Raw genomic sequence first — 25,588 nt, 5'->3', positions numbered from 1 at the left:
ACGTGGTTGGTTTGTGAACAAGCCACCACATATTACTTATCAAGCGACAGAAAAATTTATATAGAGCCTCTTCAAGAGCTAGAAAAACAGAGAACCAAATGACCTGTCTCATAATTCTTAAGGACAACATTCTTTTCCCTCATGTGCATTTGCGCCGTGTGTGTCCACATTTTCTCATGTGTGCACACACTTGCGTACATGGTTGTGCATGCATCTGTACACACTCAGAGGCCTGAGGTCGGAAGACTTCTATCACTATTCACCTTGTTTGCTGCAGCAGGACTTCTCAGCTGACTTCAGAGCTTGTGGATATGACTAGTCGGCCAGCTGGCTCTGGGGATCCCACCTCTGTCTTTGTAATGATGGAGCTAAAGATGGGTTGCCAGGTTTACATGGCTTCTATCTGGGTTCTGGGAATCCAAACTCTAGTTGTGCTTGCATGGCAAGCGCCATAGTCCTTTACCTGTCTCCTTATCCTGACAAATATACATCTTGGGACAGTAACTCATGTACTTGTTATTTGAGGTTTTAATAAACTTCATTTGAAAAGGTTCTTGCTCTTAAGTTCTAGCTGTAAGAAATAAGCAGCAGAAAGACAAAGTATAATGAAATCAATAAAGGCATTCACTGTTTAAAAAGATGTTTATTATAGATGATGAGGGAATTTCTTTGCATCTGACTTCCATCTGCCCCCCCACCAAAAAAGAATCAATATATTTGCATAGTTAACTTTGATTCTTTTTATTCGTGATTTGAGTTTTTAAGACAAAATAATTCATGAAAAGTTTCCTTGAAAGTAATTGATATTATTCAGAAAAAAGAAGTCATATACATATATATATTAGCAATTAAAGGTTTTTACATATAATTATACATATTTGTCTTTTAAATCTGTCAGAACTATTTAAAAAAGGTAAACTAATACTTTATTGTTAAAGTTTTGACTAATCAATATATCCAAGTGTTTAAATTACAAATAGTAGTATAAAGCCTTGAGACTGACCTTGGAAACTAATAAGATACAATGTTCATAGTCACATTAGTGGCAATGTTTTGTGGCTATTACTGAGCTATGACTTCTTTTTCTGAGAATGGTATGATACCCTAAGGACATTTTGAAACGTTTCTTTTATGATTACCATCAAATTGATATGAGATTTATAACATGGGTTTTTATAACCATAATCTTTTGATCTGGTCTGCAATGGAATCCCAGTTCAATCACATTTAATATTGACCAGAATTGAAAATTTGAAAAAAAAATTATTTATCTTCACTAAGTGAAGGTTTGACACCCATGAGAATATTCAAGCAAATACTTCAGGTTTTGATAATAACTCTGAAATTTGAAAAATTGTATAATTATAATGTAGAAAGTTCTTATATACCAACATTTAAAAGGCCATATGAGTAAATGTTAAAATAGGTCTAGAATTGAAAAGGAAATAATGTTCATGGGTTACAAGATTCATACTAGAGAAGATCTTGAAAATTTGTAACTGTTAGTTTTTAATTTACATGTGTACTTTAGTTTTATAGGCCCTCACAAGTGTTAATTCTCCTGTAAGTTTCTCTACATGAGCCACTGTAGTAATGTGCTTAGATCTTAGACATAGTCTTTATCATAAAAATATTAACTAGCACCAGAAGTACTTGACAGTAAGTGAAGCATTCATAGGAATGTAGACTACAGGTTAAGTTTCTACTTATTCGGAAGAAAACTTCTAGTAAACAAAACAACTACATATCTTCTGGTCACAGCCAGATGAAGCCCAGTCATAAAACATTTGCTGGGGAAGTTGGAGAGGTCACCTAGACAGCACATTTTACATTGTATCCCAAAGAAGCTACAAAACTTCTCATATATGACATCACAGTCTTACAAAGAAAGTTACCCTATGGTAGCTCTGCTTACCTTGTGTATGAGATCAATAAGATAGCAAACGCAAGCAAAAGCACTCCAAAGCGATTGCATTTGAGTAACATTGCATTAGGTATAAGATATACAGCAAAACGAAACGTCTTGTTAAAGAGGGTTACAAGCTAACAATATTGCAAAGGAACACATTTTTCACATTTATCTGTCTTATTATATTTGATAGTTATTTTCATAAGTATATGCTTCTGTTACTGCACTAAGTTTCTAGAATGTTTGAATATATTACCTCTACCTAGCCTTATGATCATATCTGTAAAAGTAGCTTTAAGACATTACTCCTAGAGTAAAAGAAAATAAGAAATTCCACACTTGTATGAGCAGTTATGCACAAAATTACTCTAGTGTCTGAGGAAGTTGCCCTTTGACCATTATCAAATCATCACTACAAATGTATGTTTTTTTCTGAAAGCAGAAAGCTGTCTGTTCTTACGTTGAGTGTTGCCAACCCTTGTTACACAATTAGATATGGAATCCTTGGCTTTTAGTGGGGAAAATCATTATTGCTAAAGATCTGACAGTGAACATTGATAAACCTTGGTCCCATCTTAAGAATAATTATGACAAATGGAAAGTGAACAGAACAGTAGTGCTTTTGTGTCACATCAACAGAGTTGTACAGTATCCAAATATTTGGACCTGGGGTCTGAGTGTTCAGTCATGGCTCAGTTGCATGCTGACAGAGGAGAAGATGCGCCCTACACTTGTACACAATGGGCCAATGACAACATCTGTCACACTCTTCCATATCGTCTGCACGGAAGGCAGGACCATGAGGCAGGTCTTCACAAAAGGCATTAGGATCCTGGAACGGGGGTGAGAGAAAAATATAAGCATTGCTAATGTTAGCACTAACAATTTGTGTAAGGGACCTGACACACACGCATGAACAAATATAAGAATGACAACTGAAATGTGGTTCAACAGTTCTCAATATATAAATGGACAATGGTCAGTCTGGTAAGAAGAACCAGAGGCATACTGTTTAACAGATAAACAGGCACACAGATGATAAATGTTAATATCCTTTCTGCTGGTTGAACACTGGTGGAAACGGTAAAATAAAAATAAACAAAGTGGTTTATTTCTCTGCCAGATCTCTTCCCCTAACCATTAACTTGCTAGCGCTTCCTATTTCTCTGAGGACCTACTTCCTGCCTGCCTTTCCTGTGGCCTCTCACTTTGCCTCCCCTCTTATTCAGTCTGGTTGGGAGTCTCCTGGTTGCATTTCTAATGTACTGAAACAAACCTAGCAATTTTCAAATTTATCAAAAAAGCATGGTAAGTAGATAGTTGTATTTCTTTCTTCCCTTCTAGATTATATGCTGAACCTTCTCCTTCACTAAGATTGGTGTGGAAATAAACTTAGTATTTTGTTTGCTTCATACTGCTATCAACATTCCCGACATTAACAACTGCATATTATTATTCTCCATAATAATCACACTCACCAAGAAGGTCTGTGTACTCTAGTTAAAAGAGAAAATATTTATTCCCACGTGTACACCTTTTCTTAAAATAGCTTAATATTCTTCAATTACCCACGTAAAGTTTTTGTGTAATCCCCTGAACAGTGTTCCCTTTGAGGAAAAAAAAAGTATTTGCGAATTTTAAACTCTGCCAGAGAACTCGATGCAATCTTAATTGTCATTTGGGTGGAGAGTTGGGGGTGAGGCTGATTTCTTGGTTTGTTCTTAAAACCTGACTTAACTATTGATTTTAACCCAAAGGATCGGCATCTGTGTGTTTGATAAATATGTTTTGAGAGTGCTGAATTATTCACTTTCCTATTTACATCGACTATATTTATGTTATGTTTTGTTCCAACTGCTAAATATTTGAACCAATTTTGTAAGAACATTAATTATGGGTATTTAGAACTAAACAGCTGACCTAAAATTGAGTGATAGCAACTTTTCACTTTGTATTCCTCACACTTCTCACACAATGTCACTTCCACACACTGCCACAAATGAACAAAAGGTGGAAAATCTTAACCAGTTATGGGCCTAAGCCTTATCGCATGTCCCTAAGATGTCACATGGTACCGTCATATAATAAATAATAATCAATAAACCTCTTTGAAAGTCAAAATACATAATGAAAAATTAATGAAATAGCCTCACATTAAAAGACATCTGAAGTTTGTGTCTGAGAGTTTTGTTTATCAAGCTCACCTCACATTGAGTAAGTTGTGCCCTACATTCTCCTTAGTCAAATCCTTTTCGATCTTTATAACCCCTTATATCTCTGGGCTCTAAAAGGCACCTGAGTATTTTGTGATTCAGTGAAATCCAATTGCCTGTGAAAATGGAAGATTTTAGTTCATCGGATGGGGTGAGCACATTTGATTTTATGCACGTTATTCTCTTCGTATGCGAGAGTTCAACAGTCCTTGGCTATAGAATTTGAACCGGGCTCTTAACATCCTGAATCGCTTCTCTTCTAAATCTGCACACCGTGTAGACTGGTGACGAATGTGTTGAGGCTCACTGTAATCGACCAGATGCTTCTTCTGTGGACCGCCTAATCTGCCGTCCCCTGGGCTGCTACCGGACAACGAGTCTGGGGTCAGGGGTGATTTTGTCTTTACACGACAGAGTCGGGAAGCCTGTGTGGTCTCAGCAGTGTGCTGGACTGGAAAAAAGACACTGGGCTGTGTGCTTCCAGCAACCTGACATCTATTTTCATCGTGTTTCAGGAAAAAAAAAAAAAAAAAAAAAACAGAAACCAAAAACCGAGAGTATAGATGCCCCTGTGACATTTCTTTGGTTATGTTGCGTTTACGTACAGAAAACTTATTTGTGAAATGGTAAGAAGATCTGACCAAGGCATCATATAAAACCAACTCACCAGTCCTAATGACCAGAATATTTGACTGCAGGTCCGATACAACCGGATGTTTAAATTTTAGTTTTTGTTATTTACTTGGGTGAAGAATCTGAAATCTACCTGTTGTGATGTAGACCCAGCTGTTGGAGAGGCTGAAGCATAAGCACTGCTTGAGCCCAGGAGTTCAAGGCTAACCTGGGCAACATAATGGCCTCAGTGTTCACAAATATACGAAACAACTAGTAAACCAAATAACTCCTGTCCCAACAATAACGATATCCAAAACAAAAATCTAAAATCAGGTGCGTGGTGACATTGTGACTTGGTTAAAAGGTCCTTTAGTTTTTATTTTCTCAACTGTGGTTAAACAATCAACGATCCCCTGATTTAAAAATATAAAATAAATGCCTGAAAAGAAAAACAAAACAAAACAAAAAAACAAAACAAAACAAAACAACAGAAAAAAAACCAAAAAACAAAAGCCAAACTTGCTCAGCCAAGTCAACTCTTCTATAAGCCTTCCAATAGTTTCAGTTATATGTTAGGGGCATGCAGTCCATTGATGCTAACTGTTTCATGAAGCTAAAACGTAACATTTAAGCACCGATTCATAGCTGCCTGATGACAAGCATGTGACAGTTAAATATTAATGTCCCACTTGAATGCAGTTTGAGAAAGGAGCTGAAGTTAAATAATACATATTCTGTGTCTAAAAGGGACCGGGTATGATGATTCACCCAGTGGAAGCCAGACACAAAGCTCCTCCCACTCCCAGGGAAGACAGGTGGAGAGAGACATCATTTAGAGCATCATTGTCCTACTGTCAATATCTTTCCACTATTTAGCAAAAGAGAACACCCCTTTTTTTCAATTATTCCCCCAAAGTTGTGAGGAGCCCTAGTGTCGTCAATAAACCTTCATTGTGTATTTACAGAGAGCTCAAAGCTAGCATGTCATCTTATGTTATGGTTCCTTGGTCTTTTTCTATTTTTTAAAGTAAAAAAAATAATAACAGTCGTTCAAAATAATGTGGCAATTTTAGTAAATTGGGAATGTCCAGTTTTACACGTTGATTTAGGTATGTAAAAAAAAATCACACATGTGGGAATGTCACATATGAGATAACTATACACACGCTTGTGTGGACCTGCATGTACACAAAAGCCAAGAGTTCCACATCTCTGGCAATCTCTTGGCCCTTTCCACATGGCTGCTTATAGCCTCGAGGGACCAAATCTGTGTTCTTTGTTTATCCTTTCGTCATCTGAATTTATATTTGTCTTGCAAAACACTTCTTTTGATCTTCATATTCCTTTCCCTCACAGAGTTACCCTTGTCTCAGCTTCTCCACTGGGGTTCCCCATGTTTTCTCACTATTTGCGTTTGGTTCTAAATCCCCCACCCAGGCTAGCTGAGGAAAGACTGTGTCCTCACCAGCAAAACTGAACATCCACTAGTCTTGGTGTGCAGAATTTGCTAGCTAACAGCAGAGTGTAATTTGAGACTGAAAGAAGGAGCAAGTTGGACAAATCTTTGAACTCTGAGACTGCATTGGGGTGTGGCAACATCCCATAAAGTGAAAATCTAAATGTTGGTATTTAGGGTTACACGTGCCAACAGGACCACCTTGAGAACTATTGTGGCACTGGAGATAATTCCTTGAACAAAGTGGATAACCTTTAACACAAAGAATTTCTTGGAGGAATATACTGTTTCCTTAAGAAAAATTTGAGGGCTTAAAAAAATTGGTCTATAAAGCTAATGGTGCGCTTTGAACGTGAATAACTTTTTAGACATCCCGTCAACATTCGATTGGTTTCCATTATTTCTTTTTCTTGTAACTAGAGGCCATTTTCTTTTGAGTTTCGTAGGTGGAACAGTAATGTAATGGCCTCTTTCCGTGTTTCATAGCTTGAGATTACACGCTTTCATGGTAGGTGTGCAAGCCGTCATTGTAAACACCTCCCATCTCCCCTGGGTCCTTGGTTTACCAGTAGCAACACTTGAGTGGCCCCTGTCCACAGCACTGTTACTAAAGCCTTCTCCATGGGTCAGACTGTCAGAGCTGTTTGGCTCTGAGATCACGTTTGTTTTGCCCAGCACAGATGGTAACTGAATAAAAGTCAGTGAAAAGAGGAAAGGACCTGCCCAAAACCACAGGCACAGGTCACAACAGGCCCTAGAGAGAGAAGCCTATGGCAGGAAGCGGTCTTCCAGCCCCCACCCCCCCCACCCCCACCCCCACCCCCCCCACCCCCCCCCACCCCCGCACTCAGCTTGGCCCTCTGTGTGGAAGGGAAAATCACACCCAGGAAAGAGGCCCTTGCTTCCTTCTGTTTAAACTCTCAGCCTGAACTATTATTCTAAAGAAAGCACACTGCCCTTCAAGATTTCTCAGGTCTTGTTAGCCTTGGGAACTAATGAAAGTGTTCTCTCTGCAAACCGGCCTGGGAAATAGGAAGAACACAGGGCAGGTGGCAAAATGTCTGTAAACTTCAGAAGGCAGATCCACCCCATGTGTCCCTTCTCACCAGATGTGCAGACAGCTGAGGGTAGCAAACAGGATACCCGCAATGAAGGCCAAGGGGATGGCTAGAAACACCGTCAGGAACTTGTAGATCACGTATTTGCTGATTTCAAAGAGCGCGTGGCTGCAGATCCACACTTTGTCAAAGGAGTGTGTAGTCGGAGGTTCTGCGATCAGATCCTCGAAGCCTAGCTGCAGATACAAGAAGCAAGGACTCACGCTGTCATCCAGCCTGTCAGGGGTAGGGTGGGGATGGGGTGGGGACGGAGTTGGGGGTGGTGGTGGCAGAAGTACTCTAAACAGGGTAAGTCCGAAGGAAAGGCCACCTGGCTAGAGTATTCCCAGCTTTTCTTACGAGTGACAGTGGGCACACAGGATTTAGACACACATTCCTGGCTGTTCCGGGAGCCCGAGGGCTGTGGGACCAGGGCAGAGTGCCAAAGGCACCAGCCAGAGCAATGGAACCAACTCCCACTGTTGGGGAGAAGTTGAATGCAGCATGCCATGGACCCCAGCAGCCTCTAGCCCAGGTGATCGAGAGCTCAGCCTGAAACTCACCTTGAGATGAGAGTTGAGCTGGTGAGGATCCCGGTCCTGACTGGAGTCAACATACTTCTCAGGATCTGTGTAGTCGACGACACTGTGGTGGCTGTAGGCGTCATCGGCCATGAAGAGCTGCACGTCGGCCTTCTCAGTCTCCAGCCCCATGGTGGCTGGTGTTGCGAGACTGGCTCGGGTCGGTCGGTCCCTAGGCAGCACGGCCTCCCCTTCCCTTGGCTCCCAGCCCCGCCCCGCCTGGCTTCGCCCTGCCTAGCCTCGGGCTGCCCAGGCGGCGGCCGCTTCCCGCTGCCGGTTCCCGCTCCCAGCCTAGGCTGGCGGAGTCCTGCCCCGCCCCGCCGGGCCTGCGGGGAGGGAGGGCACCTCTCCAGTTGCTCGCCAGAGCCCCAAAGAGCCGGGGAACCGGCTCGATGAGTCATCTCCTGGCTCGGTGAAGCCGGGCAAAGTAGACCTCCCGGGCCACTTGGCTAACATTCTGACCTGGATGCTTAAAGGCAGGCGGATCGGTCCTGGGAGGCATGTGTATGGGAAGAAGGTCTAGGGGTGCTAGGGGACAAGCATTGGGGAAGTCTACATGCATCTGCTAGTTGGGTTAGAGTTGCAGCACCTGCTCCTTGGAGCTATACTGAGAGAATGACGTGTTAATCTGTAACTTTGGTCCTAACTCACAGCAAGCATTGTTGTTGAATTGTGAGGCTAAGAGCCAACCTTACCTTATTGACAGATGATGGACTCCAGGAGCCCTTCCGTTTTTTCCAGAGTTGGTTATGTGAGTCGTTATAGGAGTTTGTGCCATCACACCCCAAGGACATGCTCTTCTACCTCCAAACTACAACTAACTTTGAATTTTCCCTCGAGTCAGGATTCTGTTCAAAGACTGCAGGAATTAATACCGTGCAGACAGATCCGTGATACCATCAGAGGAGCAGCATAAATCGGAGCATAAAACCACGTCATGGTACATGGATGAGCCTGCGGACCATTCTCTCAAGAGCTTCAGTAAGGAGGGATTGGTATAAAGAGTTTGCCATCTGGTAACCTCAAACTTTGCCTGCAGGAAACGGGAGTTTGATTAATATAGGTAAGGAGTAATGCTTGCAGACTGCCCAGGGCCCGAGAGAGTACCTGAGAGCAGGCGTTGCTATGGTCAGCAGGCTTTAGAGCCTGATGCACAAATCAAACCCATCGTAGGAACTGGATTTGAAGGTTTCTTTGGAAAAGGAAAGGCTATTTGGGGAGTACTAAAAGTTACAAAACAAACAACCAACAACCCGGGAACTGACTGGGAAACATTTTGAAGCCAGAACTCTATATTTTGTAGTTAAATAAGGAGTGTATCTTCTGCCACTGCGTTGTGTGGGTCAGTGTGGCAGTGGTGCAAAATGTCACAGGGTTGAGTCCCACGTCCCGAAGACTTCTCCTCTCCCTCACATAGTCCTGTTACTCAAGCCTCCCTCTACCCCTGAATTATACTTGTCCTACGTAGGCCTTACACTTACTGTGTTCTCAGCATTCATTCAGCCGGGCAGACTTTCTGAGAATATGATAGGTTCTAGATGCTGCTCCCAGAAGGCAGGAGTTTGAAGGGGAGGGTATCTTATTGATAACCAGGATCTGTACGAGATAGATTATATCCAATTAATCTTTTGTAAAGCTTGCATTTCCTCCAAGTTGTAAGATCTTTCTCGGGTAGAAGAAAATCACGGCTGCACTCAGGGTGGTGGCTGGACATCTGGCACTGGGGCTTTATCCATTCCAAGTCTTCGGGACATCTTCACATTCCCAATGCTCTCCTTAGGACAATTGAAAGAACGGATGCAAATAATTGCTGGGTTTTCAGGCCGTGGAGACAGGAGGCCGTCGAAAGGTAAATCTCTCTGTCTTTTATTGGACAGTTACAGTTATAGATTCATTTGTAAAACTATAGGTATTTATAAAAGATGTCTCTGAAGCCTATGCTAAAAACAGAACCTGTCTAGACTTGGTGTTTGCCATGAAGAATTCAATAGAGGAAGACTCACATGTTAACTTACTGAATACATTTCTCTACCATGGATTGGGACTGGATGACAATCTTATATTAATGGCATTCTTGCCTGGTTCACTGTTTTAATTCAAGTTTTTAAAAAGCATTTTTATAAAATGGTTTTGATTACCTTATTAGAATATTCTTAGACCATGACAGCTACCGTTATCTTCAAGGGGATTAAACCAACACTATCCCACAGCAAAGATGGTCTTATTCATGCTAAACTCATAGATTTTCCAAGAAAGAAAAAAAGTAAAGATGTTACAGCTAAATGGCCGAGCCCACACTGTCATCTTCCAGCATGCTGGATTACCCTCCAATGAGCCTCAAAATCATATTTCATTATAAAGATGGGGAAATCATATTTCATACAAAATCAATGCTGGTGCTGTCTTTTTCTGGCTGTTATTATGTATTGCCTTCTAAGACTGAGTTTTAAATGTCATATTAAAATAATGGGTGAGTCCAACTTGGTTATAGACTAGTATTCGTGAGTAGGACTTTGTTCCTTCATTTTCTCATTACACTGTAAGAAAGAAGATCTTTTTCTGGCTAATTGTAATGTGTTTGTGAATACACACTGAATGAAATCAGTTTTCCTCTTCAGCTTTCTTCTCAAATCACCAACATACTGTGGAGCCCTGGATTGCTTACACACGGCTTTACTCCTTGTTTATCCATGGAACTGGTTATTCATGGAAATAATTTCTTGGGATTTGAAACACTTGGGCTAGAGGAGTCTTGCTCAATGTCCACATTATTGGCATATTCAGCAAGATCATCCTGTGCTTTGAGGGCTTGTCCCTAGAACGGTATGCTTAGCAACATCTGCCCCACTAGCTTCTGACACTGCCTAGTCATGACAACGCCAAATTTCCAGACATTGCCAAATGTCCCCTGAGGACCCAAGTCACCTTTCCCCGCCTTTCCTGGGTCTGAGAACCACAGAATTCACCACTATTGAAATCTATCACATGAATAGGAAGAACTGAGACCTCTCCAATGCACATTAATAAGCCCCCACTTAAGACAAAGTTTGGAACTGTACTAGTAATTTATCTGAAAGCCTGATTCTCGATTGTGAAACATCTTCATGTGTACAGAAAGCTAAGTCCAACGTAAACTTACATATACATTTATAAAAAAGTTAAATGTAAGTATTTTATCTATTCTTTAAGATTTTCAAAATAATAAGTATTCAAAATTTCATAGAACGTTGGTATGGGTTAAGGGATACACAGATCCATCAAGAGACCCCCTCCCCCAGAATCAATTTCCAAACCTTGTCTGTTGGTCAGATCTCCCACACTTGTCTTCACAGAAGGGATGGATTGTTTAGATGATTATATCCAGAAAATCGTGAATTTGGGGATGTCTGGATCCTTTATATTTTGCCTTAAGACCATATGGAATTCTTGGGTTTTTGGCAAATCTCACCTATTGAATAATTTCCCCAAGTTTTAGGTGACTTTAATTGAGGGATCCATGTCCTTGTTGGAAGAAATACAAGGCAGCTGTTGATCAGGTTTTTACTGCACAGCACAAAGTTTGAGAAATTTGGAAACACTGCTGCTGCTTCTTCTTGTTTGAGCTTATCTCTCCATGCCACAGTGGGTTTTGAATAAGTAACTCCTTAAATAGATCCCTTTTTGATTGTGTGTGTGTGTGTGTGTATGTGTGTGTGTGTGTGTCTCACACCTTTTCCTCTCCTCACTTAAACCCCTCTGTCCACCATCCCCCATCTCCTGACAATGGACCCTGCCCCCTGAAGTTTAAAAGATCAGCTAGAAGGTGTTTGTCCATATAGTTCTTCAACTGTCACACATGTGAAGTGGTGTCAGATACTTAATGAAAGTTCCCTCAGTTTTGTTTTTAAAAGGCCGTTCGTCTTGTATCTGTGACCAGGAATTTCTAGTTTAATATTAAGGCAGACTAGCATGTTTGGGAGTGGTGGCTTCTTAATATTTTGTCTGCCTCAAATAGGAACCCCCAACCCTCCCACCCAAAAAATGTCATATACAAGAATATTAAGAATTACTATTTCTGTGGGAAGGCCTGGCTCTTAGAAACAGCAGAGCACCAGTGCACTCTTGAGAAGTCCGTATTCACTGTTGACGATGATTGGACAAGACATTCTATTCTCACTCAGAACAATGCAAGACGATTAATTTAGCTTTATTTTATCCTGTTTTCCATAAGTAAAGGATTTTCCTGTTTAGCCTTCTACGTATCTCATTGACATCTGGAGTATTGTATATATTAAAAAGACATCTCTATAGGACTTTGGCAATCTATCTTTCCGGAACATGAAGTAGGAGCTCATTAACCTTTGGTGAGCACTAAATTTAAGTTAAACTTTTAAGAAGTGTAATTTCCTCTATATTCAGGTGGGATCCTAGTTCTTTGCAAAACTTTGGATTAGTCTTTCCCCAGTATTAAGAGTGAAGCTACTTTTTTGTTTTGAGGATAAATACTTTTATTAAATTTATCTATTAAGTTTGTATATGCATGCCAAAGGACATATGTGCAAGTCAGAGACCAACATGAGGGGATTGGTACTTTTCCTTCTCAATTTCGGTCCCAGGGACGGAACTCTAATGTTTAGGCTTAGTAACAAGTGCTGTAAGCTACAGAACCATCTTGCTGGGGCTTGATTAGAGATTTTAGTTTGGACAAAACCCAAAATATTATAGCTCAGATTTAAGACTTTGTGTTGAAGAGCAGCAGCAGCAGCAGCAGGTGTAGCAGTGGTAAATTCTTTGTGTGTTTGTGTGCACGCATTCCATGCACGTGTTGCTGTTTGCATGTGTGTGTGGAGGTATGCTTGTCCCTGCATTAATACCTGGAAGCCAGAGGTTGGGAGCTCGTTCCCTTTTTTTCTATTGCTGTTCACCTTTTGAGATACCCTTTTAGAGAACCTGGAACTCACGATGGAGGGTTGCCCCGTAAACCCTTAAGGATCCACCTGTCTTCGCCTCCCCAGCCGCCGAGGTTTGCAATGCATGTCGCACTGCCCAGACTTCACCTGAATGCTGGGATCTGAGTTGACATCCTCAGGCATGCAGAGCAAGCAGTTTACTTGCTGTATCGGCTACTTTCTCCTCGGTGATCAAGTATGCCACAAGAACAACATAAGGAAAGGTTTATTCCGGCTCACAGAGGCTGCTGTCTCTCATGGTGGCAAGGTCACGGTGGGAGGAACTTGAGGCAACTGGTTATACTGTACCCACAGTAGGGAAAGAGGCAGTGATCCGCGCCTGCGCTCCGCTCTCTTTTTTCTTTTTGTTCAGTCTGAGATCCCAACTCATGAAACGCTACTGACCACAGTTGAGGTGGATCTTCCTACTGCCATTAGCTTATCCTAGATAATCTCTCTTGGGATTGCCAGAAGTTAACCTAACCTACTTAATACCTCACAGGCATGTCCAGAGAGCCTACATGATTTCTAGGTCCTTCCAAGTTGCCAGTCATAATCCTCTTGCCTGTGGATCCGTCTCCCCAGGCGCCATTTTCTCTTATTTACAAATACTTTTCAGCTTTCACTTAGAATTAACACCAATGTGTAAAAACAACCTGTCTGATCTAGAATAGGCAAGACAAACCCGGCCAGGCCAGCCCCAGGCCACTCTGAGTTTAAAGGATGAGAAAGAGGAAAGGAGACAGCATGAAAAGTCCCTTTCAAGTGTTAACCTCATCGCGTTTTTTTTTTTTTTTTCAATAGAAAAATAAGAATGCAAGAACAGAGTGCTCCCACCTGGCTCTTGTAAACCCTGTTTTACTGTCCGTTGGGCATCTTTGAGCTCATGAAAGGATCACTTGTGAGCAAAGAGCAAAAGGAGTCCAATTCTACAGAGCAAATGGAGGACTGGGATGTAGCCAAGGGGCGGGGCAGAAGAATATTCAGATTAGATTTTTCTATCAATAAATATCAGGGAAGAATTTTGGTTCCAGAGTTTTGTTTTTTTTTTTTAAGAATATGTTTTTCTACTTCTGTTCCTTAGTGGCATACAGTTGTGAGGCTGGTTTCTACAATAGACAAAAACATAAAATGAGAAAATCTAGGTGTGTGCATTTATTTTTTGTGGGCCCCCAAAGCACAGTTAGTCCCCAGACTGTCTGCCAAATGCTTGTTAAATTCTTAATCTCTCATTTAAACCAGCCTCAGAATTGGATAGAGAAGGAAATAAAAATGAAGTTGTTCTCTTACAGTTTATTACCAAGAGGACTACTGAGGTTTTATATGTCTGGATGGGGAACTGTTTCTCTAGTTAATCAATGACTAAATGTGTAAACATTATATTGCAAAGTAATTTTAGTAAATGTTTATATGTTTCTTTTTGTAAGCAATATGCAGGAAGTGGGGCGGAGGAGACTTCTTGGGGAATTAAGATGCAAACATCAGGAGAAACACCAAAGTTCGCATTGGAGTAGTCAATTTGTTTTTCTATAAAACCTGTATTTATAAATACCATTTCACTATTAGGGAGCGATAATAATTGTTTTCTAAATAGGATCGCTTCTCCCTTTTTATAAGAGTGAATGAACACGGAGTTCTGTTGTGAACTTCTAGTTGTCACTGTCAGTCTATATGCCTTCAGGGAGTTAGTCCAGCAAAAAGCTTGCCTTTCCCTTTTAAAAACCATTGTCCTTGGAAGCTCTTGGATAAACAGGACACTGGAAATAAACCTAGATAGTAAAACAACTGTGGTCCTGAAAAACTGCACACTGCTTTATTTGGGAGCAGCAGAATCTGCAGAATGTTGCTGTAAAGGGCACGCTACGTAAGTGACTTAGTTCTGAAGGCTTTTATTATGAAAGCAAAATAGTTTCTGAAGGAGTAGAGCACAATTAGCTAAATGTTTGGGACAAAAATAGAGTTATTATTTTATCGTCTTGGAAAAGCTTTGCCTGTTTCTCTCTTTATATTACAAAATTGTTTATTTTGTTTTGTTTCATTCTATTTTTTTTTTTTTTGAGACAGGGCCTCTGTACGTAATTCTGGCTGTCCCAGAGCTCACTATATAGACCAGGGCTGGCCTCAAACTCACAGAGATTTGCTTGCCTCTGACTCCTGCGCGCTGGGATTAAAAGTGCATGTTACCACACCCAGCTTCTATTTACCTTCTTGTTCTTTTAGTACCCGCCAAATAAAGCTTCACACAATAGAAATGTCTCATTCGGTTCTCCTTCCCTTCTTTGTCTTCCTTTGCAGTTTGTTTCTTTCTAAGATGTTGCTCTTCCCAATCAAAGGCTGTCCCATTTCCAACATCTCAGAGTTGGGAGGAACTTGGAAGCGTAAGACCAGTGATTCTCAATCTTCCTAATGCTATGGCCCTTTAATCCTTTTCCTCTTGTGGTGGTGACCCCCAACCATAACATTATTCAATGCCATTTCCTACATAACTGTAATTTTGGTACAGTTATGAATTGCAATTTAGATATTTGATATAGAGCATATCTGATGTGTGACCCTCAAAGAGGCCCCAAGTTGAGAACTGCTGATCTAGATGAATGCTGCCATATGCCTTCATAGTCTCTGTTAGAATATCACAACAATGAAAAGCTAGTTTACAAAGCAAACCAAAGATAAAGCTTTGGAAAATTCTCATTATTTTATGCCAATTCCAGCTATGTAAAGATCATTTTATCTATTATCTATCTGTCTGTATATCATCATTCTATCTATCTATCTATCTATCTATCTATCTATCTATCTATCTATCTATCTATCTATCTATGTATCTATCCATCATTTATTATTTTAATTCTGCCTTTGCCTCTCAAAGAAAATAACTATTAAAGTTCAGCTCCCAGATCATTTAAGGTTAGTTTGTAAACACCAGGTTTTCTCCTCACTAAACATTTTTCTAGCTAAACTACCTCATTTATTTCAGGGTTCTTCATATGTGATGGTATCCAATTGTATAGTTTCCTTTCTCTGATAACATAATCCAACTTGTCAAAAATGGCACTCAAAGTGAAGACCCAAAGTCAGGTCTGAGAGGCTGGAGGTAACATAATATCACATCGCTTTCTTTTCATTACTCTACAGAGTAATAAGTATTAAGTTTTGGTTGTTCTATCATAGTTATGATTCAAATCAGTCTCACTGGAATCTGAAGTTTTAACTTTTAACTTTGCTTATGTCGCACTGCAAAAGTAAGATAGTACTACTTGATGCCTGTCTTGGAAAGAGTCAGTTAAACATTTCTATCAAATTTTATCGCTTTGAATTATTGCCTTGGTTTTCAACGCTGTTTTCTATTTCTTTCATGTCAGTCTCACAGTCACTGATGGAAGGCTGAATACACTTTGATGAGCTATTAAGAGTTGTGAAGCATTCCAGTTTCATCACTAGTTATACCGTCTGTATGTCCATGACCTCTAAAGGTCTAGTCCTACCAGTGACTCCAAGCTTCAAAGACATGTCCTCACGATAACCTTGCTATCTCAAATGCTAGGAGTTCAGAAACCCAGCGTTTCACTTCTATACCCAAATCGGCCGTAGACATTCTGATCACACGGTTAAAATCTAAAGTCAGGCCTCAGCTTTAACGTCTACGAGTTGCTCATTGCTCCGAGGCCCAGCGGTCTGTTAGTTCCGCCTCCCAAATCAGTGCTTCCGCCGTCTTCCATCTTCCTTCCTTTCCCTGGTCTCAGATCTGATCACTGAAACAGCCACCACAGAGCACGCTTTTGTTCTCTCAAATCTCAGCCTTCGCCCAATATCCAGTGGACCTTGTAGCAAAACACCATTCCATACGTGTTCTTATTAGACATATTATACGTATATGCATAGAAAGGTAAATGCACAGCTCGATGAGTTTTCACAGAGAAAACATCTTCTATTCAAATGAAAGCAGAAGATGACCAACCCTTAAAGCCCATGGCCATGCTCGCCTCTGTCACCCCACCCTCCTCTCCTCAGGCAACTCTAAGCCTAAACTTTCACCTTATTTTCTCTGTTTGCAATTTTATATACACAGTGACGTCACACACTGTACTTTTCAATGTTGTCTCTAGTTCATTTCAGAAACTGTGACTGTGACTCTCACCGACTCGCTCATCAGAGGGGATATTTCGTCTCATTACATTGCATGCTCAGAGAGCAATTTATTTGTCCGTTCTAAGGCTCGACATGGAATGTTGCTGGTTTCTTGTTTGGGGTGACAAGGCGTAGAGCACTTATTTGGGATAGGACGTTAAAGGAAAATATGGTTACTTATGGCTTCACTGTCTCATGACACAGATTTTGATTTTTAAAGTTCAATGATTTTTTTTAAAGTTTCAAAATGTTAGATATTTCAACGAGAACTGAAAATATTAAGGTTGACTATGTAAAAAGTGAGAAGTTCCTATTATTTTATTGAACTCATGAAGTAGATGAAAGGCAGGATCCGGTGCTGGCTGGAGAGAGATACTCATGAAGAGGGATGGATTGCTCACTGGCAAACACTCATAGGAAAACACAGGGGCCAAAATAATCAACTTTACTCAAATGTCCTTTTGGGGAATGGAAAATGTGTTACCATTCCATTTCCTTCCTCGGAAGAGACAATATGAATGTCAGAAGAGCCATCTTGCTTTACAAAATAGATTATAACCTAGCTTGTGAGCCAGTTGAGTTGGTTTTTGAGTTAGGACATCCTCTCTCATAATTCATCATTTATGACTCTATTTCTCTTGCCTTTTCTGTCTCTTCATTCTAATTGCTCTCCTGTTGGCTGCTATCCGAATGCATATTCTATTTTAGCTTAACTATACAATACTTAACAGTAAAAATCAGTAGCACCTTTAGATATATGCCATTCTGATGCATTGGTGGGGTGGTGATGGAGTAGGCGTCTAATCCTGGATTATTTCGGTTAACCTTCAAGGTATTAATCTAGTCTCAAATTTTTGAAAATGAAAAGTGACATGTGGCAACTGTATCTGATGACCAGCTTACATGAAAATTGTCCTGGGGAAACTGCCATCATTGCTGTCTTAGTTTGGTGAGCATCTATGTCCTCTCCCTCCTCATGGACAGGGATGCTGGATCCTCTAATCTGTGTGTCTTAAACAGTTAGGGTTGTTCAGGAGATTAAGAAAGAAGAAATACTCTCCTAATTATGACACAGAAAAAATAATATGAGATTAGAGTTGGACCATTGTGGCTATTAGTCAACTGCTTTTATCTTCGCATTCTTCAAGGTGAAGGGACAGTGTCATAAAATTAACTTAAACAACCACATGGCTTCAGAAATCTATGTCTAATTCATTAATTCCTAACATATGTGTGGTGGTTTGAATACGGTTGACCCAGGGAGAGTCACTATTAGGAGGTGTGGTCTTGTTGAAATAGTTGTGGTCTTATTGGAAAAAGTGTGTCACTGTGGACATGGGCTTTAAGACCTCGACTTAGCTGCCTGAAAGCCAGTCTTCTTCTAGCAGCCTTCAGGTGGAAATGTAGAACTCTTAGCTCTGCCTGCACCATGCCTGTCTAGATGCTGCCCTCTTGATGATAATGGACTGAACCTCTGAATCTATAAGCCATGCCCAATTAAATGTTGTCCTTATAAGAGTTGTCTTGGTCACGATGCCTCTTCAAAACTATAAAACCCTAACTAAGACAATGTGTATCATTTATGTTTTCTTCCCTTCTGAATTTGTTTCATTTGTTCTTAGGAAGAATTCAGTGGAACAGGAGATACTGTTATACCCACACAAAGAACTGAAGAAGTTCTGAAGAGTTTGTGGATTTGACAAAGCTTCTATGGTTATTCAGTGTTAGGTCCAGAATGTAAACCCACTCTCTTGGCATAGGGCCTGGGCAGTCAAGTATCACCTGCATTTAAAAAGAAACTTGTCATAAGGTATTTAAAGCTCATTTCTGTAGGGGGAGTTTCCCTGATTGCTTCCCTAATTGTTGATAGGCTAATAAAGACGGTAGAAGATCACTGGGTAAAGATATGGAGGTGGGATTTCTGAACAGGTTAGGAAGAGAAAGAGAGAAGGACAGAGAGGATTAGGATCAGGCCAGGGGACAGGCAGCTGTTGCAGACTTAGGGTTCTGGGATTGGGTGGGGAGAGGCTGATAGTTTCTGGTCTCCACAGTATGTGGAGGCCAAGGAAGATGGGGCAGGATATTCTTCACCCAGCAGTTGTACCATCTGGCTGTTTTTAAAGTGTTAGACCTGTCTGGTGTCCCACCCCCCCACCACCTGCGCAATGACTCAGGTAGGCAGCAGGGAAAGAACACAGCTGGGTAGAATTTGGCCAGGCTTTGGAATGAGAGGATTGGGCAAAGGACAGAACTCTAGGGGAGAGGTAACCACAGTGGAGCAGGATGGCCAAAGAGTGATCTCAGAGCTCTGGAGAAACAAAGTGGGAGTTTGTGGGAGAGGTGTTGGCTAGGAGGAATGGGCAGCTACTGATTCTAAAGCCTAGCCGGACCAAGCGTGTGCTTTTAAAAATTACATTCAACATGCTTACTTCTGTGATATGTTATGGTTTAGTTTTGACACAAACAAGGTGTTGATTATGGTTCAGGAAACAGTTGAGGACAAAACCAAAAAACACCAGGCCTTCATTCCCACATGTGAGTGGTCATTCTCAATCACTGTCACATAATCTATGTATCCCAACACTAGAATAGTACCCTTCTATTATCAGTACCCTTCTATTGGATGCTCTTGTTTCAATATTCTTTAGACTATGGTGCTATGAAAGTTATGGTAGTCTATACAAACTAGAATTAAGTTTAAAATGTGGTTAAAACAAATTTCAAAAGGAAATACCATATAAATTGTGCACTGGTACTGATAATAACAGAAACCCTAATTAAGACACAGTTAAATCATATTATCTGCTAACAAGTTACCTTGTATGTGAAGAGTAACAATGTCTTATTACATTCTATCTCTTCTTTTTACTTCTAGCTTTCTTAATCATCAATTTTAAAGTCACTAGACAATATGATTCAACTGTGTCTTAATTGGGGTTTCTGTTACTATGATAAAACACCATGACCTAGGCAACCTTGGGAGGGAAGGATTTATTTGGCTTATATTTCTAACAAAAAAAGTGAGAGGAAGCAGATGGATAATGTTCTAACCCAATGGGAGTGGCACATGCCTTTCTGAGAGGAGTGGGTTGACCTGGAGGACTGACCAGGGAACAAGCTACTTACATGGTTGCAGGTTCTTTTAAACAGCTCTGAACTGCTTCAGGAAAGCAAGAACTGAAAGAGTTAAGATAATGTATATACCTTGCAAAGTTCAAAAGAATGTGCTAAATGAAGCTTGGGATCTATTCAGAAAATAATAGTGGGTCTTGGAGTCCAAGTGTTGAGACTGCAGTCTGTAGGTCCGGAAGAATGAAGGTTTGAATAAATGGCATCTTATAGGAAACAACTGCAGTTCGTAGCCGTACTGTGGGGGTTCAGAAGGGAAACATGGAAGGTACATACAGGACCCTGAACAGAGTCCTCACCACCGATGGGTTTACTGGAGTCATAAAGTGGCAACATTGCCATGAGAAGTAGTTGCCACCACCGGAGCAAAAACTATGATGTATACTGGAGTATCTACAACATGGAAATGGCTCAAAATATTAACTTCTTGATGCAAAAAAGTCTGCTGGGTCCATGATTTGGCTGCTAAGGCCTGATAATAGAAGGCCCACATTAATTCTATGTCCAACCCTTTTCTTTACCCACTTTCTGTTACCTTTCTTTACAATAAACTAGAATCTCATGTGACTAAGGAGGAAGAGGAAAGAGAATAATAGGCATATTTAGCTTTTAAAAAAATAACAATTTATTAAGATAAAATCTTCATTTACGAGATAATTTGTTACCAGGTAACATGATTTAACTGTTTTCAGGATATTCCAAACACCGTAAAGCTGTTATCACAACGGAGTTTAAAATGATGTGACCCCATTGCTTAGTTGCTTACAAAGCCCGTTGAAGAAACCCTTTACCTCTTAGCTACTGTCCCTGCGCTATTCAGCTCCGTCATCCCTGAGCTGTTCTCTGCCTCTATATTTTGCCTCCTCCGGGCATTTAATATAAATGAAATCATGTGATTCGTGATCTTCTGTGTCTGGGCACAGTTTCTCACGTCTTTTCTTATTACATAATAAAGCCAAGCCAGCATTGTCCCTCTGTGTTTCTGAATAGTTGTCCCTCTTAATCCTGTTCCCTCCTCATTGGTTAATGCAAGTTTGACTTCTTTTGCTTCAGTGTTTACAATTCATGCTGCTGTGAACCCTTGTGTGAGTTTTCTGTGTAGATGTGTCTTCATGGCACTTGGACCTGTTCGTAGGTTGGAGTTGCTGGGTCCTCTGGGACTTTGTGTTTAACCTTTGAAGAAGGTGAGGACTGCCTTTGCAATCGAGGGTGTCATCTTTCATTGTTCCCTCTGTACTACAGTGTCTGAGAATTCCTGCTTCTGCACGTTTTCATCTGTCTTTTCTGTATACACACTGGCGCATGCGATATGGTCTTTACATGTTCTTCATGGATGATTACATATTTTTTTTATTTTTGACTGGAGAGGTTTGCCTCTATATGACATTTAGACTTTCAAATAAAAAGTTAGAGTTTTATACTAAAATATTTCCTTCCCTGTGAAATTCTTAGGACTTTTCATAGAACATCCCCCATTGTGTCTTTCTGCTGGATTTATCACCCGGCAACTGAGGTATAATGAACAGCCTTCCTAATTATAGCTCCTCTATGGCTAACATACTTTTGCTACAGGTACAAGATCACTTCTGCCCCTTATCTCGTGACCGTTGTCCGTGGCACATGTCTGTAATCCCAGTATTTTAAAAGTTGACATAGTGTCTTCTGGGCTTATCTAAGATAAAATGAGACCCTGATTTCAACAATAAAAACAGTAACAAAAATAATCATGTATGTAGGGTCTGTAATTGAAGTTATATTGAATAATTATTTCAAGGGAAATAAAGGACCAATAACTTATTGCCAATTTAAAAGCTGGTGATACATTTGCTCATATATTTAAAAAATATATGGTTGTAGTATCAAATTGGTGTGATCATATCACACTGCTGCATTTAAAAGAATATACTTAGTATTTATAACTATTCTGGAAATTACATTCCATGAGTCCATTTAAATTGTGGGAAGGATAACATTTTCTGTCAACTTAGACATTTACGAAAGGCTACATGCTTCCTTCCAAACCCTTTCAGAGGATATTAAAGAAGGAAGAAGGCTATTACTGTGGATTTCTTCCCAACTCCTCCAGTTTCTTTTTATATAGCTTGCTTTCAGTTTTGTTCTATTCTAGATACTAATTTGGGAGCTGATTATATCTAAGACCCTTGGTGGAGTCCTGGGAGCTGAGGAACTTGCAGCTCCCAGGTCTCTGGAAGACCCCCTGTAACCTCAATTACAGACTCTACAAGCAGGATTTGTTCCTATTGTTATGTTAAAGACAGAGTCTCCTTCTATCCCAGGAAAGCAAGGAAATGCAACCCAGACTAGCCTTGAACTCCTATAGATCCTTTAGATTGCATTAAGCGCTGCACCAAACCTGCTATTCAAGACTTAAGAGCGCTCAATTGCTTCCTGAGCGACTTTCAGCATTCCCTTCTTTTTACACTGATACTTTATTTTTTATTTGGGAATTTCACATACATGTACAATGTGTTTGGATGCCACCCATCCCTCCTGACTGCCCCCAGAATAACCCTACTTACTACTAGACTCACCTTATTTCTTTCGTTCTTTTCTTTCTCTTTTTTAAAGAATTATCTTATTGAGTTCACGTAGTGCTTCCTATCTGCACATGACAGACAGGTGTGGGCACACCCACTAGAGCATGCACACCCTATCACTGGTGACAGCCCCACAGAAAATGGCTATCCATTCCCTAGAAACAACAAACTGCCAGTAATCCTCAGCTACAGCCAGACCTCCTGCGCTCCTCTCCCAACCACAGTGGAATTTTGACAGGCTTGATCTTTGCAGTAATCATAGATGCTGTGTCACACATGGGACACTGTATCATGTCCAGAAGACAGTGTATCAAGGTACACTCCCTACCCTTCTCTTACGCTCATTCCATGCTCTCTTTAGAGATGGTCCTTGCACCTTGGAGTGCAGAGATTCACACAGACGCTCTACTTGGGGCTAAGCAGTCACAGCTACTTATTTTTGCTACTTTCATTGAACCAGTTTCCAAATCCTATACTTTTTCATATACTTTTGATTATTGAAAATTTCTATCTACCACAAAAGCTAGCTGGCAGGATGTTCCAGTCTGAGATTGATTTCCCTTTGTTCTGCAATCAAAGCAGGTGGTCATACCAATTTTCAGCAATATGGTCATATCAATACCCAGAAAATGTAATCAACTTGGAAGCCCCTCAATTGATGAATGGGCTAGGAAAATATGACATATACACACAATAGCATTTCATCCAGCTGCTAAAAATGCCTGAAATAACGAAATTGCAAGTAAGTGGATGAAACGGGAAAATTATACCATGTGAGGCATCCAGCCTCAGACAGACAGACACTGTATGCCTTCTCTTTTATGTAGGTCCTAACTTTGAATTTTTTTTGTATGCTTAACCGAGAATATGAGTGGAAGCCAGTAAATTAGAAATGGGATAATATGGAGGGTGCATTAAGAGAAAGGAGTAGCAGAATATACACACAGCAGAAGTAGAGGTGAGGAAAAGACAGGGTGAAACGTGAACGCAGGGAGAGAGTGGGGGTGGAAGGCAAGAGAGAGGAGGGAAACAATAACCAACTACAGCAGATCTGAAGAAGCCATGTGGAAACCTATCTGGCAACCCAATTAAAAGTTACATCTAGAGAGGACAATAGGACACATGTGATATGAAAGAAAACGGGATCAATGCTGGGGTGATAAAGGTTTAAGTGGGAATGTGGACAAGACGCGAAAGAAAGGCTTAGCCAAACTAAGGATGTGTGGGAAAGCCTTATGGAAACCTATGACTTTTAAAACTATTTACAGAATGTAATGAATGAATAATGGATGGATGAACGACATTTGAGTTGAGGTACCCTCCTTGGGTGTACAATGCTGCTTCCAGAAGACATAGGTTATTAAACAGAAATCCCAGTGCAGAGCATGGGTTACCTCCTAACAAGTTATTAGTTGGGGAACTCCCAGAGACGACACCACCACAAAATTTTCGTCACTTCTTAATGCTATTTTGGTTACTATGTCTTGAAACATCTTAAATTTTATTTTAGCTTTAGAAGAAAGTTCCAACTGTGCCTCGATTGTGGCAAGAGTAGAATGCCAGGAAACTGGCTGCTGGAGCACTGTGAGTGTTGTAAGTTGGTAAACACTGTGCAGTTTTGGCAGCCAAGAGGCAAAGCCTCAGCCGTGGAAAGGATTTTCGTCGTTTCGAGCCAAATATGGTCAGCTTTTAACTCTTACAATGTCCATCCACAGGCAGGCTTCTGTTTATGGCTCGACTTGAATTTATCACTTCCATACATCACCGAGAGGGACAAAGTGGAATTTTCTTTTCTCTTTATGCTTCCTGGTGTCTTAGCACTTGGAACTCAGGCTCATGATTAGTTTGACAGACAGAAGGTATCATTCATGGATGAAAAAGGAGACAGGGACTTGGTGTCCTGGAAGGAAATGAGTACAGTGTCATGAGGGGCTGTTTGCCAGGAGAACCAACACTAACAATGAGGACCATGGGCTTAAGGCTGGTGACTGGAAAGCAAAAGCTGCCTAGAAATGGGGGACGGAGCAGTAGCATTGGTCTCTGTGAATAAAACCAGGCCCATCCTCCATCCACCTTGTGACCTTCCGCAGATGTCTACAGTTAGCTAAAGCCAGCCCGTGGACAAAGGGTGGGCCACCGTAAACGAATCTCTAAGGTTAGTTTTCTGAGGCACAGTGTGAGGAAGAGAGGTTGGGAGACAGCCAGAGGACGGCCAGCGTAGTGAGAGCAGCAATACGCTGGAACCTGAAGAGGCAACGAGTGTAGGAGAAGGTGGCTTTGTGGCTGGAGGAGCCTCACACATGCTCTGCCCCATAAAGCTCATCGAACAATGGAATGTGGGAAAAATTATGTCTTCAGGGTTTTTTTTTTTTAAATGTGGCAAGGTTTGTTTTATACTTCAAAATGATTCAGTGTGCTATACTCAAGTCTAGGGAATGCAGTGTGCTGAAACCTGGAGAAAGGGGGATCAAAGAGAATAATCGGAAGGAGAAAGATTAGCTGACCAATGTTAGCAACGTGAGAGGGTGTTGAGTAACTGTGGCTTACAGTTAACAAACATACTAAAGACTTAAAGGGACTCTCTGTCATTATATTCTAGAACATGGGGCCATCATTTATATATTTTGTTTGTTTGAAGTTGTTGCTGCTACAGAAAAAGGGAAGTCTTTAAAATTATCTGTAAATGTCAATTTAATCCCATGCTTTTGTTTTAGTGTCTCTTTGTGGGGTGTGGAGATGCTTTGCTGCTCTCTCTCTCATCTCTCCGTCTCTGTCTCTGTGTTGTCTTTTTCTCCCTGTCTCTGTGTCTGTGTCTATCTGTTCATCTGTCTGCCTGCCCTCTCTCTCTCTGTGGTGTGTGTGTATGTGTGTGTGTTGTGTCTTTGTGTATATCTGTGTGCGTTTTGTCTTTTTATGTATCTTTGTGTGTGTGTGTTTGTGTGTGTGTGTGTTGTCTTTTTATGTATCTCTGTGT

At 40.8% G+C, this 25,588-nt stretch overlaps 1 protein-coding gene and 1 long non-coding RNA gene across 6 annotated transcripts in view; one reads left to right on the top strand and one right to left on the bottom strand.

Annotated features, from left to right (window-relative positions):
• Window positions 1–725: 725 nt before the first annotated feature.
• Window positions 726–8,126, bottom strand: Cav2 (caveolin 2). Its single transcript, NM_131914.3, is given in 3 exon segments — window positions 726–2,741; window positions 7,300–7,487; window positions 7,854–8,126. Coding segments are annotated over 3 exon segments (489 nt in total). The 5' UTR covers window positions 8,004–8,126; the 3' UTR covers window positions 726–2,590.
• LOC102550644 (uncharacterized) overlaps window positions 7,307–25,588 on the top strand; it is a 186,537-nt gene continuing 168,255 nt past the window's right edge. For 2 of the 5 annotated variants that reach the window (XR_015686382.1, XR_015686386.1), the window contains exons 1-3: window positions 7,307–7,536; window positions 8,716–8,934; window positions 9,652–9,720. This is a non-coding gene — a long non-coding RNA (uncharacterized LOC102550644). Of the gene's footprint in view, window positions 7,537–8,325; window positions 8,935–9,613; window positions 9,721–25,588 lie in introns of those variants that run through there. The other 3 variants (XR_015686384.1, XR_015686385.1, XR_015686383.1) reach the window with 3 other exon arrangements.

The sequence above is a fragment of the Rattus norvegicus genome, chromosome 4, assembly GCF_021556685.1.
Source record: "Rattus norvegicus strain SHRSP/BbbUtx chromosome 4, alternate assembly SHRSP_T2T, whole genome shotgun sequence".
In the NCBI taxonomy this organism is placed as follows: Eukaryota; Metazoa; Chordata; class Mammalia; order Rodentia; family Muridae; genus Rattus; species Rattus norvegicus.
This window is presented reverse-complemented; position numbering and strand designations above follow the sequence as displayed.